Source organism: Syngnathus acus, chromosome 17, assembly GCF_901709675.1.
Source record: "Syngnathus acus chromosome 17, fSynAcu1.2, whole genome shotgun sequence".
Lineage (NCBI taxonomy): Eukaryota > Metazoa > Chordata > Actinopteri > Syngnathiformes > Syngnathidae > Syngnathus > Syngnathus acus.
In genome coordinates this window covers 2,273,458-2,286,769 of record NC_051102.1, presented here as the reverse complement: position 1 = coordinate 2,286,769, position 13,312 = coordinate 2,273,458, and the positions used below count along the sequence as shown (strand labels likewise).

Sequence of the window (13,312 nt, the reverse complement as noted above, 5' to 3'; positions counted from 1 at the left end):
CGTTAGTTTTGAAGTTTAGGGGACAAGATATGTAAAAAAAAAACAATAACACACAGTTAAGTGGAGAAGTAACTTTAATCGCATTAACTGTATGGACATAATAACCTGTTAACTACTCGTTATCATGAAACGTAATCATATACACATTACTAGGATGATCTGGAGATAAGTGATAATAAAGAGCTTGAAGTGCATTCAATAACATGCTCTGATATTCTGGCTCCTGCCTCTCTTATGGGGCCCTCCGTTACCGGACATCCACGATTTTGTGGCAGCTCGTTATCGCCATTGACTCCCCCAGAATGAGACCTCTTCGTTGCACTGAAAAAAAGCATACCAAGTTGTCATGTTTTATATATATTTCAAATTTCAATAGTTGGAAAAAATTGTTAACTCATTTAAAGTAAACTTTAATTTGCAGTAGTGCGAACTAAAACATGTCATTTCAGGTGAAGGGAAGAAAAGTCTACACACCCCTGTTTGAATGGCAGGTATTTTGCTCCATGAACCGGTTGTTGTATTTTCTACTCCTCTAGATGGCGCACTCTGTTCAACAATTGACTAAAGGTGCACTGACTTGTCATTTCTTAAACCCTTTTATTCAAACCGACAGTGCCATAGTTTACGAATTACTGGAATAATTTAATTTAAACATTGTAGTTTTTACACAATAAAAAATGATGTTCTTCATATAGACGATTTGATTCCAAAACAGAATGATTATAAGACAATTAGCAACAGAAGTCAAATCTTCTTCCTGCAGCCACAGCAAAAACAAGACAAGAGGCAGGAAGAAAGTGGCTCCTCGTCTGTTTGGTAGCGTCCAGACTCGGGCTCGTCTCTGCACTCGGCTATGAAGGCCTGGAGCTGGGACACCGGCACTTTTTCTTGCTGATGATGCTGCGACAGTTTGAAAATCAGGTTGGGGTCATTTGAACGCAGCATGCAGGTTGGAACCTCCAAAGCGAAAGTAAAAATTAAGTAAAGAACTCGGAAGCCATCTAAATTTAGAGGTTCCATTGTTATTTCCATGTCGGCGGTCTGACCTTGATAGTCTCGTAGGTGTCGGTGATGAGAGCGATGAAGAGGCTGAGCACCATGTAGATGAAGAGAGAGATGAAAGAGTAGAGGTAGAGGCGACTGAAGAGCCACACCATGTAGCCATTATCGGGCATCTTCAGGAAGGTCGCGTACATGTCGTCGCCGTTGATCAGCGAGAAGAGACATTCGGTCACTTTGTCAAAGGTCCGGAACTGATGACAAAATTGTTGGAAATTTGTAATTGAAGTAAGTGAAGGGATATGACTCGAGGGCATACTTTGTCGTGGTACGGCCCAAGCACAATCCAGCCGCAGAAACAGTAACCGAGGTAGATCATGGCTGCGCAACAGCAGAATCGGATCACGTTTGGGAAAGCCGCTCTCAAAGTCAAGATTAGGATCTGTTAAAAATAAATAAATTAAACAAATTTAGAAAAAGGAAACCTATTCTCTTCACACAAGATTGCATGTGACCACTCTTACGTTGTATTTCTTGAAGAAACCGAGGTACCGGATCACGCCCACCCACACCATCATGGTTGCTGTTCCCAGCAAAATGCTGCACTCGTCATAACTGGTCATGAACTGAGAGAAAAAAAATCGGCGTCAAAAGATTTCTACACCACAGCGCCATGAATACGTTGCAAATTAAATACAAACCATCACGAGTCATTTTCGGCCATAATCGTACAATTTAATTGGTCGTCCGATTAATGGGTCAGACCTTTGCAGCCATCTACAAAGTGTTTCTAAACACATATTTATTGATTTTTCAGCAGTCCTGCTCACTAACACATAAAAATATACCATGAACAAAAACACACCTTTGTCTGTATTCCGATCTTCAAAGTCGAACCCACGATGGTCAGCGTGTCGCTGACAATGATGAGGATGTACCAGCCATTCACAAACTCCAAGCGGTCGGACATAGTCACAATTTTATTGTAGTATGCGTGGAAGAATGTGTTGAACTCCTGCAGGGGGATATGCACGTACAATCACTAGAGAAAGACTATGATGATGGTAAAGACCTGCAGAAAAATGTTTGTGAAGACAACAAAATGGCTCATTGGATTTTGGAACACATAAAGATTGGTATGTTACAAATTGTAAAGTTAAAGTGTTGTTTAAACCAATGCACATGACAGACATTTGCAATTTTATGACAGTCATAAAATCAAACCCAGGGACTTTTTTTACTTGTTTTGGTGCTGCTTTTTTGGTTAGCAACAGCAGAGTTTAAATAGGGTCAACATTACTCACAAACTGGAGCTGGATGCCGTTGACGACAGAACGTATGCAGAGGATCAGCGAGGTGAAGCAAGCGAGGATGACCACGGAATCGAAGAAGAGCAGGAGGTAGTCGTTTTTTCCAGCTATAATAGCAAAACGCAGATTTGGGGTTAATGTTGGCTGCGTTGAATTTCACAACAAAGATGAATTCTCATTTTACAAGTGCCCTCCACATTCCAGTCTCTGCATTCATTGATGGTGACGTCGTTTCCAACCGCCACTTTGATATTTCCGCTGTGGGCGTGATTATCGAACGTGATCTGCACCAAAATGTAAAACGGGTGAGTCGCCGCCATTTTGTTGTGCAATGGCGTCGGTGGAAGCTGACCACCACGTGGAAGACGTAACAATCGGGAAGCTCGTGGTGCCTCACGGTCTGCAGGTTGATGGTTTTCAGGGTGAAGTAAACGTTGACTGACAGCAGCCTGGACGCAAGGAACGTACAACATGAGTAGGCCGGCAACTTAACACACTTATAGTTTGACTCTTAATCACCTTCTAAAGTCCAAAGAGAAGTTGAGGGGCGCGGCCAGACTGCCATTGTCCAATGACAGCACAGGGTAGATGGAAATGCATTCTGAGTATGAAAACATTATCAGCTAAATTTGTTCCTCTGATAAACATCGGCTTCTACATGTTTTGCGGAAGATGCACTTTACTCCACTTTGTGATTATTTTCCACTGGCGCTATGATTCAGATGGTATAAATATAAAAGCATGACTCAATTGACTATATTTTGCTCTTCTTTAAAGTGAAACAAGACTCATAGCATTCAGGTCATTAGTAAAAGCACTATCACTCCACTGATACAAACTCAATCAATGACAACATTTTCTCAGCTGAAACGCTTATTCTTTCAGAAACTTGGGGATTTATCTGCAGTTATCGTAATTCAATCAAAAATCCAATCAAAATTGGCCTTTAACAAATTCATATTGGTGGGAGTCCTGTTTGCTGAAACTATGACGGAATATCCACCTCTAAAAAATTACAAAAATTCAAAATCCCTTATTTGCCAACATTACATTATATTATATTTTTTGAAACAGTGTCATAAATTGTTACCAGTTTCAACGTGCGGATCAATGTAGAAGGTCTCGTTTCCGGGGTCGATGTTGCTGTTCCGGTAAAACTCTTGGCAGACCAACAGTGGGGTGTACTCTCCATCAATCTTCTCATAAGCCAGATTACCTACTGTCAGGTTTTGGAGATTGATGTACTGCGAGAGGAGAATGTCAATCAAAACTGAAACTTTGTCAACGCACAAGGTTTCGCGCAGTTTACCCTGTTGATGATGTAGTCGATGTGCTCGAACACGTCTGTTTTGGTGTGCAAAACATGACCTCCAAGATTGCGGTCCTTGTATCCTTTCAGGAAGAGATGACGGAATGCCATCAGGTTGTCATCTTTGAAAGTGACCATCATCTCATTGCTCAGTCCGAATGAGACCAGCTGAAAGAGAAAGCGATAAAGTTAAGGAAATGTTCTGTGATTCATCAGAAGCAGTCGAGATGATCCACCTGGGCGGTGATGAGGGCAATTTTGAATATTTGGAGCATCAGCTTCCACGGCTTGCGGCCTCGAGCTTTGTACTTCTGGCAAGGGTTCATGAAGAAGTACTTGAGCCTGCGCCTCAGATCCTCCACCACCCTGGGGTCCATGTTGGGGGTGCGAAGACTCCATCTGCAGTGGCCGTTGGCTCTCCTGTTCTCCGAGCGGCCAGGCAAAAGGGGCTCCGATTCCTCCATGGCACCGAACACAATGAGACACTGCGAACGCTTCAATGTGCTTCAGACACAACACAACTTCAAGTTCGTGAATGGCTCCATCATTCCAGTCATTCTGATGTTTATCAAACTGGTTTTCCTACATGACCTTTCACCAGTTTTATGAGACAACAAAATTCAATTAAATACATTTTTAAATTTTAAAAGAATATTTTCATTCAGCGTAATAGATTTTTGGTGCGCAATATGGCGATAAATTGATTTTCTTTTTTAAAAGTGCATCGCAAATACTAAATATGACAGTAAAGTCATCCAGATTACTGATATTCAACACTTTGCCTATTAATACTAAATAAATATAATTTAAATAGTAGTAATATAATAGTAGTGTAAATAGATACAATGTACAACATGCTGCACAACAGAACAAGAAAAAATTTAAAAATCACTTATGCTGACACATCTAGATACTATGATCATACTATGATATTAAAAAAATGGAGGGTAAATACACAATAATAATGATAACACTAGTAAAAATGATAATATTGGACTTACCTATCACATGTGGCTGTGCATTGGTGGTGCTGCTTACACGACAGTACGCTCCACGACGGCGACTTTCATACTTCTGTGTCATGTTCAGCTTTTCCAGTTATGGAATTTCCAAACACCATTTTGAAAAAAGAAAAAAAAAGAAAAAAAAAAAGAAGCAGCAGCACAACCATAGAACACCGGTCAATGCCTGCCAATCTTTAGGCTTAATCATATATTTTAAAGAGATAACCCACATTGTGACATTTGAGCATTAGTAAAATGAATTATGAGTCCAAGAGCTTTTGTTTGTCTTGTTTTATTGTCTAATATTTTTGAGTAGACATATAAGGAATACCTCAGCCTGATATGGCCACAACATTTAATAAACGCCTCCTCTATGTTGTTAATCTGAGGCACTCTGTCTTCCCAACATTGTAAAAAGAAGCATGACTACTTGTCCATAGGTGTGAATAAGAGTGTGATTGGCTGGCGACCGATTTACAGTGTACTCCGCCTCTCGTAAAAAATAAAATAAATACATGCTAAGAGGAGAATCGTACAATATATCGCAATCGTAAAATTTCTGTCGCAATTAGATTTCATTCAGCCCTAATTTCGATTGTATTCATTTGAAAATGCCATTAGATACAACCAACGTACTTTTATTGGACAGTCAAACCTCGGTTTTCGACCACAATCCGTTCCAGAAGGCGGTTCGAGAAGTGAATCGGTCGAATTCCGAATCTATTTTTCCCATTACAAATCATGGAAATTTTTTTTATCCGTTCCAAGACAAAAGAAACCGCCTTTTTTAAGCATTTTTTCATTTGCGCATTTTTGTCCGATCGCGCAACTGCACCGCGCTGGTCGCATTATTGTGAGAGAGCCGTCGCTGAAATTTAGAAAATATTTTTAACGCCCTGATGTACTTTCCAAATTTTAAGTGGACCTCAGTGCGCAGGGAGCTTAATTTGGTCCGATCGCGCAACCGCAGCGCGCCGGGCGCTCACTGTCGTATTGCTTTAAGAGCGTCTTTGTGTTTTAGGATGGCTTTACTGCTCCCACTTGCTTTGTTTGGAGGCATGATTAGGGGTGAATATAATCCTCAAAGTAACGAAAATACAATAAGGAACGGAGTCAGTCGGCATCCGGGCCGCGCGCTCGGGTTTTCTTGGGTCCTTTCGGCTCATCTCGCGAGGTTCGGCCTCCGAATTTTGTTCGACAACCGAAGCAAAAAAATCTCGAATCTTTCGTTCGAATTCCGATTTGTTCGAGAACCGGGACGTTCGAAAGCCGAAGTTTGACTGTACATGGCTTCATTCCATAAATAATTTAAGATAAACCTAACAAGTCAACGAGTGACTGTCAATCAGTCCATTCATAACATAAATAACATTCAAATATCTCAATGTTAATAATCATATTTTGGTCAGAAGATGAAGTGCAAGGTTTATAAATAAATTATATTATCTGCGTACTGCATTGTCATTCAAAGTTGCCTGCAACATTACATTAAGAGTTTTAAATACCACCCATCAAAACAGCAAATGATCCCTTTATGATAAAATATTGACGTTTCTCTATGGGAAGCTTTTTTTGTGCAATTTTTTTGTATCAAGTACTGGACAACCAACTCCTCAGAAGTGCGCACACATTCTCCTGTCTTGGCAGGAGATCAAGTTGCTTCCGCATGCCTGTGTGAACGTATCGCTCACTTTCATGATCATATCTCCGTAGTACATCATATACGCCAGAAAAAATAATATTCGTAACAAACTGGGAAAAGGAAATATCATGAGGCCTGGGATGGCCCTCTACCGTGTTTGTATTGCTAACGATATGCATGCGTTCATTCGTCCTTCTTCTGCACCAGTCCACTCTCGGCCCTCAGGGCTTGGCTGTTGGCTGAAATGAAGTTGATCCAGTGCTTCACATCCTCGCCCAGCAGAGGACATTGGATCTGGTGACACACAAAAAACGAGACTCGGGCAAACATCAACCATGATTTCATTCTATCTAAATGTATTGAGCTCATTACACATGCCCATACTGTTCCAATTTCAGCCTATCCAACAGTTTCAGTGTGGCCCACGTGTCACTCACCTTCTTTTTGCAGACAAACTCAACAATCTCCTCAGGGCTGCTGTGCACCACATTCTGCCTGCAGAGCAACACAGCAGACACAAAGCCGTCCTTCTTGGACACGAAGCGCTGCTCCAGGTAGAAGGCCTTGTCGTCCCAGCCCAGCACTCTGGTGCGGATCTCAAACGTCTCGGCAAACCCCAAGGAACGCCGGTAGCGGATGGTGGAGGCCCCGATCACCATCTTAGCCCCCATCCTGCACAAGGCCATGAAGAGCCCATTGCGCATGTAGTGGTGGAAACGGGCAAAGTCACACTCGCGCAGGTAGCGCGAGTTGTTCATGTGGCCCTTGTAGTCCACGTCATGGGGGAGGACCATGCCGTCGACGCGTTGCTCTGCCAGCACATCATGTATGCGTGGCTGGAACAAGGATTGGATCATCACTTGGACTGCCCGCAGGAAATACCACACGTCCACAGTGCAGAAGAGCACCAGGAGGCCTAGCAGCAGCAGCAACAGCAGCATGTCTCTGAATGGACAAAAAAAACCACAAACAAAACAGAAAAAGGACTGAATGATGGATGGGATAATAGAAACATTGGCAACCTTAACAGTAACCTTTTTTTTAAACAATAATTAAAAACAATACTGGGTAAAATGTTGGAAGAAAACGCTAAAACATGAAATAAAAAATTTAAAAAGATAAAAAATAGAAACAAATATTTCAAAAAAGCAAAAATATTCTTGGCAAAAAAGATATGAAAAAATATAATCAAGTTACAAAACAAACATCAAATATATGTAGTGATTAAAATCTACAAACTTTCTTTTTTATTTAAAAATAAATTACAGAAATTATATACCAGGGACGGGCACGCCACTCGGAGTAGCCTTTGATCATTATCATTATTATTATTAAATGTTTACCGTTGCTGAGCCGGGAAGTAATAACAATGTTACCCACAAGATGGCACAATTCGAGCACCAGCGCCTTCAACTCTGAGGTTGTATTATTTAATGTGAACAACCAGCGATTATTTTTTACCACAGCGTTGACATGTCGTTTGAGGTGCATGAGGGGTTCACAAATTTGTGTCCTCTAAAAGCGTGGACGTATTCAACGTTTTTTAATATTGTAAACAAACATGCATGGCGAGTGACGACTTAATTCGACAATGGCCGCTGTGCTGGACTCACCTTAACAGCACAGACTTCCATATGACTATTCATGTAGCCTTTGTAGTCCATTTGCATATTCATATCTAAGTCCGTGCTTTATGGAGAGGACCAACGACTGGTCTAAACTGCAGCGTTCACACAGGTGACAAATATTGAATTGAATGTATTCGTTTCAATATGGTACAGAATATTCAAATGCAAAAGAGCAAACTCTTTTCCATATCCATTTAAATGCCCTTCTGCAAACTGGTTCAGTAAAAAAGATGCACATATCTTATCCTCAATAAAATGGCATTTTTTGTCATATACGTATTTTTAAAAATGGGCGTTCCTAAGTGGCCTCCTGGAACACTGACGGAAATTGTGTCACAATCAGTCGTTTAAGTTCCCCATCCCTATAATAAAATTAATGAGAAATGATCAACATAAAAAAATTTGATTTTCACAAAAGTCTATAAATTGTACAACAATTGCACATCTATATTCCTGCAAATTGACAAATATTAGAAATTTTAAATGTCCAAGAATCGCATCAACGAATACCCAACTTGTACTCCACCTGCTGTCTTTTGGATCCAACTCCCGCAACAGTGACGCATTATTAACGTAGACGAACGTGTCACTGCTCGCTTAAAAATTTAAAGCCATTCAGTTCAACCTTGAGAGGACAAATAGGACCAGTCCGATGCTCTGGCTTTGGATATTTAGCTACCTAGCTTGGCTGATCTGAACTGCATAAGCGATCGCGACTCCCCCCTGCTAATCCGTAATAAAGCATGTGCTGCAGAAATGTTCCGATTTTAGTCTTCACCGGCTTCTCCTTTGATAATTTTAAGGCATCAAACGACTCACCGTGAGTTGCTAAGGGAGCACTACCATCTGCTGCGATGAGACCAAGAAACCGGTGTTCTGCTCGAGGGTACAGCCAGCGTATCCGCATGATTTCCGGGTCTGTGACGTCACGAGACAAGGCAGGAACTAAACTGGTTCCGCGCTTGCATTACCTAATTGCTGCCCCTAGTTTTTATTTTTATTTGTTCTTTAATTCATCAAATACGCCTGCTACTTGTTATGTTCTAGCCCTTGTAAATGAAATTGTGTTTGCGTCATTAAAACAAAAACATCGCTTCCTCATTTTCCACCAATCACACACCACTCTTGCGTGGTACTCCTTCATGGGCCTTTCGGAATTTAGATACGACAACGTATCTTTTTGAGCTGACTGGTTACAATGTTCAATTTCAGACATAGCCTTTTGTCCCACACGTTAATATTTAATACTGCCACAAACACAAATCCAACCCTGTAACCCCCTTTGCCTGGCCCAGACCAGAAACACTGAGCGCGGTTTAATATCTTTTTTTTAATTATTACTCACTTTTTAGCCTCTTCCATGATGTAAACCCTTTCTCCGAAGGGGCCCATTACGATGACATGTGAATGTTTCGCAAATTACGTGATGTCCTTAAACTAGCGTCTTCGAGGACTACCTATCTGCATTCCTTACTGAGGAGTTGGCGCCTTTGCAAGATAACACGTCGATGTGATAACTTTGATAACATGCTAGTGAACTAATACCCCTTAAAGATAAAAGTAAATTGTCATTTCATAGTACGTAATGCCTCAGGCCGTAATTATTCACCTTATAAGGTTAAACGATGATGTCATCCGTGTTGTGGCTTACACAGACTACAGTACTTCTAAAAATGACACACTTCTTAATCTTTTTCTCTCTCCCATTTTAACCATCAACTGTCTTGATTTGAGGTTTGAATAATTGTACTCAGGTGCAAAAAGGCAACTTTAATTCACAGATTTATAAGTTATCCTCATGACAAAAATAACAAATAGTGATCCCCCATACAATCACAGATTCGCATTCACAAATTGATTTCTTTTGTACTTAGGCCAAAGTAAGTATTACGTTGGCATTGCCTGGTGTTATCTTGATGTTGCTGTTTGGTTGAAGTAATTCCAGGGTTTTTCTTCACGGACCTTGAATGCCTCTCATGTGTTGTCGGAAGTGAAACAAAGAATGTTCCTGCTTCTTTTCCCCTGCTATTAAGTGACTTTGGCTAGTATTGATGGCTCATCAATACTGTGTGAATGTGGTTTGTTTGTAACTCCAGAATATAGCCTTCATGTAGCATGATTGTGTACATGCTAGATGCATGATATCTGCTTTGCTGTCATCTTGTAGCATCTATCTATAATCTTGTGCAATCCCCTTTCTAGAGGGACATCAATTATTCACAGGTTTTCGCTATTCATTGCAGGCCATGGTCCCTGTCCTTTGTGAATTGCGGGGGTTCCCTAATAACTTCTAATGTCTTTGCTTATTTATCTTTCTCCATGAGGCCGCTCTCTGCTCTGAGGTGCTGACTGCTGGTTGAGATGAAGTTGATCCAGTGCTGGAGGTCCTCTGGGAATTCGGGACGCTCCACCTGAACGGACCAACGCTCAAGTTAAATCCTTCTGAATCGGACAAATGATCCTGTTGACATCTTACCTTCCGCTTGCAAAGATACTGCATGATACTGTCTGGGCTACTACGTAGGACAGTCTGCTTGCAGTACATGACGGCGCACACAAGCTCATCTTTGCTCGACACGAACCTCTGCTCCAGGAAGAAGGATTTGTCGTCCCATGTCACCACCCGACTCCGCAGCTCGTATGCCTCACCGATATAAAGTGGACGGCGGTAGCGGATAGTGGTCGCCCCCACCACCATGGAAGCCTTGAGGGCCCGAAGTGCCTTGAAGACGCCATTGCGCATGTACAGTGAGAAGCGGGCGAAGTCGCACTCACGCAGGTAGCGGGCGTTGTTCATGTGACACATGTCGATGTCGCGTGGGGCCACCCAGCTGGTCATGACCTGCTCGCCCGTCACATCGCGCACGGGAGGCTGCAGCCAGGCGCGGATGACCACGGCAGCCGCCCGCACGAAGTACCACACGTCCAGGGTGCAGAAGAGAGCCAGCAAGGCGGCAAGCAGCAGCAGCAACCACATTTCTCTGGAGGTCAAAGCGGATCCATGTGATGAGCAATAGAAGAAAAAAAAAAAATTGAGTTTTGAGATAGCCCAGCCAGAGTCTAGACCTAAAAGCAATTGGGGACCGGAAGGGGGACATGTGAGAGATTTCCTCAGTCTGACACATTTGAGGGGGTTAATACCCCCCCACACACACACATACATATACCGTATTTTCCGCCCTAAAAGGCGCACCGGGTTATAAGGCGCACCTTCAATGAACGGCCCATTTTAAAACTTTGTCCATATATAAGGCGCACCGGATTATAAGGCGCATAAAATAGAAGCTATACTGCATCAAACTGAGGTTGACTAGGGTTGCGGTATGCATCCACTAGCCAATAACCAACGAGCCCTCTGTAAACAATCGCGTTTCTCAAACGATCTCCTATAAAATGATCAGAACTGACTAAAGTTCGATCGAACGCATTGGTACTACTTACCTATGTTTCCCTTCCATATCGATCCGTAGATTTACTCGAAACATTAACAGAGCAGCCTATTTTGACATGAAATAGCCTGGTACGTATAGCAGCCATCGCAATAGCATTAGCCATCCGCAAAGTCTCACGAGCCTCAGCTCGCAATCTCCCATGAGCCTCAGCAAAGTGTAAACAATCGCGTTTCTCAAACGATCTCCTATAAAATGATCGGAACTGACTAAAGTTCGATCTAACGCATTGGTACTACTTACCTATGTTTCCCTTCCATATCGATCCGTAGATTTACTCGAAACATTAACAGAGCAGCCTATTTTGACATGAAATAGCCTGGTACGTATAGCAGCTATCGCAATAGCATTAGCCATCCGCAAAGTCTCACGAGCCTCAGCTCGCAATCTCCCATGAGCCTCAGCAAAGTGTAAACAATCGCGTTTCTCAAACAATCTCCTATAAAATGATCGGAACTGACTAAAGTTCGATCTAACTCATTGGTACTACTTACCTATGTTTCCCTTCCATATCGATCCGTAGATTTACTCGAAACATTAACAGAGCAGCCTATTTTGACATGAAATAGCCTGGTACGTATAGCAGCTATCGCAATAGCATTAGCCATCCGCAAAGTCTCACGAGCCTCAGCTCGCAATCTCCCATGAGCCTCAGCGAAGTGTAAACAATCGCGTTTCTCAAACGATCTCCTATAAAATGATCGGAACTGACTAAAGTTCGATCTAACGCATTGGTACTACTTACCTATGTTTCCCTTCCATATCGATCCGTAGATTTACTCGAAACATTAACAGAGCAGCCTATTTTGACATGAAATAGCCTGGTACGTATAGCAGCTATCGCAATAGCATTAGCCATCCGCAAAGTCTCACGAGCCTCAGCTCGCAATCTCCCATGAGCCTCAGCAAAGTGTAAACAATCGCGTTTCTCAAACGATCTCCTATAAAATGATCGGAACTGACTAAAGTTCGATCTAACGCATTGGTACTACTTACCTATGTTTCCCTTCCATATCGATCCGTAGATTTACTCGAAACATTAACAGAGCAGCCTATTTTGACATGAAATAGCCTCGCGGGTACAACAGCTATTCGGTGACGCCCCCTGACTACAGTTGCCGTAATGCTGGGAAGCGATGCGACCTTGTAATTTACTAGTCGTACTAAAACGTACTGAAACATTTTGGCAGAGCACTGTGTACAACCAGTATGGATCAACAAATTCATCAGTTGATCCATATATAAGGCGCACTGGCCTATAAGGCGCACTGTCGGCTTTTGAGAAAATTTTAGGTTTTTAGGTGCGCCTTTTAGGGCGGAAAATACGGTATATATATATATATATATATATATATATATAAAATAGTGCCCTTTGAGGTCATTTCTAAGTATTTTGTGGCCATATTAAGAAAATTGATTAGAAACATACGCGCGCGCGTGATTAAAAATTTAATTAAAGAAAAATCACAGCGGAACAGATTCGTATATTTTTACTTATGCGTATGAGGTCTCAGTAATACTGATGATTAAGAGCTAAATAAATAAACTCAACTTGCCTCGTGAAAAATTCAGCTATTAGTTTATGCGTAGAATAACATGACATGTTGGAAGGGAAAACGGGTCTTGCAAGACCAACAAGTGTACTTTATGCACAGTTGGAATTTCAAGCAAAGCAGATCTCAATGTGCCAAATTCGCCATACGAGACCTACATATGTTTTCAATACAACAGCTTCAACTACCCACGAACTCGCTAACTCTGGAGGGAGTAGCACGAAGACAAACTTGAAGAAGAAACTCACCTGTGTGTCTTTGGTGGAGCGCAACCTTAGAAAGTCATACTTTTGGGGGAGTAAACAATCAGTGTCAAGATACTCGGGCAACTTCCGATGGTACCTTTCAAAACAAAAGCTTTGAACAAACTGACGTTGAGAGAAAGCGCCGAGAAACGACAACAAAGTAGGAAAAACTC

General features: G+C 41.9%; 3 protein-coding genes across 4 annotated transcripts; all 3 read right to left on the bottom strand.

Moving 5' to 3' along the window:
• Window positions 1-580: 580 nt before the first annotated feature.
• mcoln3a (mucolipin 3a) lies at window positions 581-4,727 on the bottom strand. 2 transcript variants are annotated; one of them, XM_037275375.1, is made up of 13 exons: window positions 4,620-4,727; window positions 3,855-4,122; window positions 3,619-3,786; window positions 3,400-3,553; window positions 2,829-2,910; window positions 2,662-2,758; window positions 2,494-2,593; window positions 2,304-2,416; window positions 1,865-2,014; window positions 1,524-1,625; window positions 1,319-1,441; window positions 1,047-1,253; window positions 581-957 (listed from the first exon to the last, which is right to left on the bottom strand). In XM_037275375.1, the coding sequence occupies exons 2-13, from the start codon at window positions 4,080-4,082 to the stop codon at window positions 745-747; spliced, it is 1,737 nt and encodes a 578-aa protein (XP_037131270.1). In that variant the 5' UTR covers window positions 4,083-4,122; window positions 4,620-4,727; the 3' UTR covers window positions 581-744. The 2 variants fall into 2 exon arrangements, with proteins under 2 accessions (XP_037131270.1, XP_037131271.1); XM_037275376.1 differs by having other exon boundaries at window positions 581-900.
• Window positions 4,728-6,026: 1,299 nt separating this feature from the next.
• On the bottom strand, window positions 6,027-8,939 carry LOC119136736 (protein THEM6-like). The gene is made up of 3 exons (XM_037275440.1): window positions 8,712-8,939; window positions 6,702-7,209; window positions 6,027-6,558 (listed from the first exon to the last, which is right to left on the bottom strand). Exons 2-3 carry the CDS (start codon window positions 7,203-7,205, stop codon window positions 6,448-6,450), a joined length of 615 nt encoding a protein of 204 aa, XP_037131335.1. The 5' UTR covers window positions 7,206-7,209; window positions 8,712-8,939; the 3' UTR covers window positions 6,027-6,447.
• A 708-nt stretch (window positions 8,940-9,647) lies between these two features.
• LOC119136737 (protein THEM6-like) lies at window positions 9,648-13,236 on the bottom strand. The gene is made up of 3 exons (XM_037275441.1): window positions 13,143-13,236; window positions 10,369-10,873; window positions 9,648-10,303 (listed from the first exon to the last, which is right to left on the bottom strand). Exons 2-3 carry the CDS (start codon window positions 10,867-10,869, stop codon window positions 10,196-10,198), a joined length of 609 nt encoding a protein of 202 aa, XP_037131336.1. The 5' UTR covers window positions 10,870-10,873; window positions 13,143-13,236; the 3' UTR covers window positions 9,648-10,195.
• Window positions 13,237-13,312: the final 76 nt, after the last annotated feature.